The sequence below is a fragment of the Carettochelys insculpta genome, chromosome 23 (assembly GCF_033958435.1).
Source record: "Carettochelys insculpta isolate YL-2023 chromosome 23, ASM3395843v1, whole genome shotgun sequence".
NCBI classification, from domain to species: domain Eukaryota; kingdom Metazoa; phylum Chordata; order Testudines; family Carettochelyidae; genus Carettochelys; species Carettochelys insculpta.
The window spans coordinates 6069669-6073874 of NC_134159.1; the positions used below are offsets into that span (position 1 = coordinate 6069669).

A 4206-nucleotide genomic window follows, 5' to 3' on the forward strand; every position below is an offset into this window, starting at 1 on the left:
TCTTTCACCTCAGAATCATTGCAGAAAGCACTACCATAGTACTGATGCACCAATAAGGGCAGTTTAATGCTATGATGTTGGTTTTCCAAGATTAGACCCTAGAATGGCTCACTGGAGCTATTTAGAGGTACTGAGCACCCACTGAACGCCAGCTGCTATTTGGAGTCACCCAGTGACAAAACAGCTTCCCATGGCGTTGAAGTTCCCTTAAATCAGGCAGTGTATGTTATACTAGCATTTGATCTGGACCAGACACCATCTTTCTGTAAGAAGAAAGCTCTGGAGCTTGTCTGATCCTCTCCTTTTCAAGAAAATTCACTCAGTCCTGCAAAGTGCTTTAAATATTTATTTTCTAAAGTTTCCCTTATCCCAAGGGACTGCCTTTGCAAGTCTCCACTTTCCAAACCAAATACAAACTCACATCCTCAGTGATCATTAGGGCAACATACAGAGATGGTCTTCAGCGAAATAGGACTATAACAGCCTGTGCAATTAGCTATGGAGCTAAAGGCTACTCTAGCTCTTAGTTAGGGTTGTGCAGAAAAAGCAAACTGACCCCTTAATCCCTGCTGGTATATAGGAGACAGTGGCAATTAGCCTTTGCCAGCCTCTGAAGAGGTGTTATGGGATAGTTAGTCATGCACCAGTCTGTACTCCCCTGAGAACTGACAGTATAGTGATGAGGGAAGAGAGAGAGTGCTCTTCGACAAGTCAGTAGCCTCACATCAGCTTGGTTTTACCACAACCTTGTGATCAGTTACTAGTAAGAAGTGCACTGCCTCCCAATACAGGTAACCCTTGCATTAGGTTCATTCGACAGGACTTGCTTAGTTTGGATTGGTCTAAAGCAGTCTTAAATCACCAACAGCTCTTGTAAGATTGGGAATCATTTCTTCAAAAAACTGCCTAAGGGAACAATACACTGCCCAGGCACTGGCACACACTTCCATTTTGCTAGAGGGTTCAGAAGCATTTTCTGTGAACTATGGATGGCCCAGCCTCCTCATATTCCTGCTTGCTGATCCACACCTGCTGGAAGGTTGAGAGAGAAGCCAGGATGGAGCCACCAATCCAGACTGAGAATTTGCGCTCCACAGGGGCAATGATCTTGATCTTCATGGTGCTGGGGGCCAGAGTGGCGATCTCTTTCTGCATGCGGTCCGCAATGCCACCATACATGGTGCTACCTCCAGACAACACGGTGTTGGCATAGAGGTCCTTGCGAATGTCAATGTCACACTTCATGATGGAGTTGAAGGTGCTCTCGTGGATGCCGCAGGACTCCATGCCCAGGAAGGAGGGCTGGAAAAGGGCCTCAGGGCATCTGAACCGCTCATTCCCAATGGTGATCACCTGCCCATCAGGGAGCTCATAGCTCTTCTCTAGAGCAGCAGACACAGCAGCTGTGGCCATCTCCTGTTCGAAGTCCAAGGCAACGTAGCACAGCTTCTCCTTGATGTCACGCACGATCTCCCTCTCTGCTGTGGTGGTGAAGCTGTAACCCCGCTCGGTCAGGATCTTCATGAGGTAGTCTGTCAGGTCACGGCCAGCCAAGTCCAAGCGCAGGATGGCATGAGGCAGTGCATAGCCTTCATAAATGGGCACAGCATGGGTCACTCCATCCCCAGAGTCCATCACAATGCCAGTGGTACGTCCAGATGCATACAAAGCCAGGACGGCCTGGATGGCCACATACATGGCAGGGCAGTTGAAGGTCTCAAACATGATCTAGGAGAAATGAGATATTTTTACTGTACTGTGGGGGGGGGGGGGCAGAAATCAGCCATCCACACCTGGGACCGAAACACTAATCCGTGTATCTCAGTCAAACCAAGATTAGCCTCTTCTGGGAAGAGTCCCAAGAAAAAAAGCCATCAGGTGGCCCCTTCTGAGCTACAGGGACCTCTAGTGAACAGCAAGTAGGTGTCATCAGGAAACAACATAGAAGAGTCCACAAAGGCACTCTAGTGATGGTCAGCCTTTTGACCTACATTTGACCAAGACATCTCTGAATTTTACATTTTAGCTCATCTGCTTCACCCATCCTCTTCTCTCCTCCCTTCTCCTTCTAAAAAAGGAGTTCTGATGCTACTCTTCTGCTACCTGTGCAAGCATTAAGAGTTTCATGATAGACAAACTCTTCATGGCTCAAGGAGACCTTAATTTGACAGGTCTTGGGACAGGCTGTTGGACTGGCTCCCTGAGACCTTAAGGTAGAAATTCAGCACCAAAACAAAGTTGATGACAGTCATGAGAAAAGCTGAATGGCAGGGCTGCTGCTTCTGGGAAAGAAGTGTTAGAGAACTAAGGTACTTGTTTAAGTTGCTGTGAGATATGCACACAATAGTTACAATACTGCACCTGGGTCATCTTCTCCCTGTTGGCTTTGGGGTTCAAGGGAGCTTCTGTCAGTAGAACAGGGTGTTCTTCTGGAGCAACACGGAGTTCATTGTAGAAGGTATGATGCCACACTTTCTCCATGTCGTCCCAGTTGGTGACAATGCCATGTTCAATTGGGTACTTCAGGGTCAGGATGCCCCTCTTGCTCTGGGCCTCATCACCTACATAGCTGTCCTTCTGTCCCATCCCAACCATGACCCCTTGGTGCCTTGGGCGTCCAACAATGGAGGGAAACACAGCACGAGGGGCATCGTCACCAGCAAAGCCAGCTTTGCACATCCCAGAGCCGTTATCAACGATGAGAGCAGCAATTTCTTCATCGGCCATTTTGGTTTGTCTGAATAGGGAGACTGAGAAAGACCACGCTTTTAGGCAAAAGGCAAGTCAACTGCTCCTGACCTAAGCTATTTCCAAGCCTCTTTGGTCAGTTATCAGAGGTAGCCTCAGGAGTGGCACTTCCGCTCATTTCAGGGCAGGCCAGTAGAACTAAAAGCCAAATCAGATTAAAGCTGCCCCCTAATCCCCCAGCTAGAATGGGCTCAATTGACCCAGGCAGGACCAAATGATTGCCACTCCCCCTCCAGATATGGTGTTAATTCACACCCTTCAGGACACCGGAGGATGTGGCGTTTTGTACTTTAGGGCTCCCATTGCTGTAAGGCCCCATGCATTGGCTTAGTCTTGGCTTTCCAAACCCAGAAGTGGTAAGCTCAGCACTCATTGCTGGTGGGGTGGAGGGGGCTCAGCTCTCACCTTAAGAGCTCCACATGGAGTGGGTGCGGTGGGGGGGCAGTGTCACCACATGGGCCAGTCTTCCTAAACACTCTGCAGCCAGACACAGACTGCAACATCCTGTTGCAGCATTTGGGCCTAATCTGCTTTGCCAGCAAGAGGGAAGGGGAGCAGGTCACACTGGACTCAAGAAAGCAGAGTGCTGGACAGCCTAGAAATCTTTGTGGAAGAGGTACATACTGCAGGATGCTAATCAAGCCATACAAAGCAAGCTTACAGCTTTTGTTTTCCCAGTTCTATGCTGCGGAGCTGGTCAATAGGCCAAGCACACAGCCCTGGGAGTAGAAAAAACCCAACACTAAGAAAGCCACCTGCTCATTTGACCAAAATGAGACTCCAGGTTAGAAAGTCTTTCACCATGAAAAGCCGACCAGGTCTCTAATGATCCAAGCCTGCTTCTGAACCTGTTATATGGATTCCTAGCCTTACTAGTCTTTTGTACAGGTTGCACCTCTCAGATCCAGCACTCTCTAGTCCAACATCTGTTGACTAGGTGTACCAGGCCAAGGGGTTGGAGCCTGAGCCTGAGCCAGAACCCTTACCTGCCCCATAGCAACTGTGGGGAGGGGGCTCCAGCAGTCCCTGAGTGAAGGGCTGTCAGGGTTCAGGAGCTCTGGACCACTCTGCACCCAGCAAATTCTCTTGTTAAGTCCTGAACATGCTGGATAGGGAAGGTGCAACCTCTTCTTTCTCAGCTAGTCATCTGCTGTCCCAAAGCTGTCTTATTTGGTGAGTCATGCATGGTGCTTTATGCTAAGAATGGGCGGGGGCAGGGGGAGTCATCTTTGTGCAAGACCCATGGATTTTTCAGATGGTACTTTGGAGGGCCATACTGTGTAGTATTTGGATTGAGCAGAGATTCTCACCTCTCATCCCATCAGCAAAAGCAGGTGGTGAGGAAAGACCTGCAATGCCTTCATTCCCAATTCTGTCCCTACAGTGAAATCATGACGACCAGGATTGACCTCGTTATCAGCTCACCGGTTTTCCTGGAGGAAGGGAGCCCCTGCCTGC

General features: G+C 49.2%; 1 protein-coding gene across 5 annotated transcripts; it reads right to left on the reverse strand.

Annotated features, from left to right (window-relative positions):
• Positions 1 to 963: 963 nt before the first annotated feature.
• ACTL8 (actin like 8) lies at positions 964 to 2730 on the reverse strand. Of its 5 annotated transcripts, none has more exons than XM_075018024.1 (3): positions 2599 to 2727; positions 2362 to 2475; positions 964 to 1728 (listed from the first exon to the last, which is right to left on the reverse strand). In XM_075018024.1, the coding sequence occupies exons 1-3, from the start codon at positions 2725 to 2727 to the stop codon at positions 964 to 966; spliced, it is 1008 nt and encodes a 335-aa protein (XP_074874125.1). The 5 variants fall into 5 exon arrangements, with proteins under 5 accessions (XP_074874125.1, XP_074874124.1, XP_074874128.1 ...); XM_075018023.1 differs by having other exon boundaries at positions 2362 to 2390; positions 2496 to 2727; XM_075018027.1 differs by having other exon boundaries at positions 964 to 1302; positions 1468 to 1728; positions 2362 to 2715.
• Positions 2731 to 4206: the final 1476 nt, after the last annotated feature.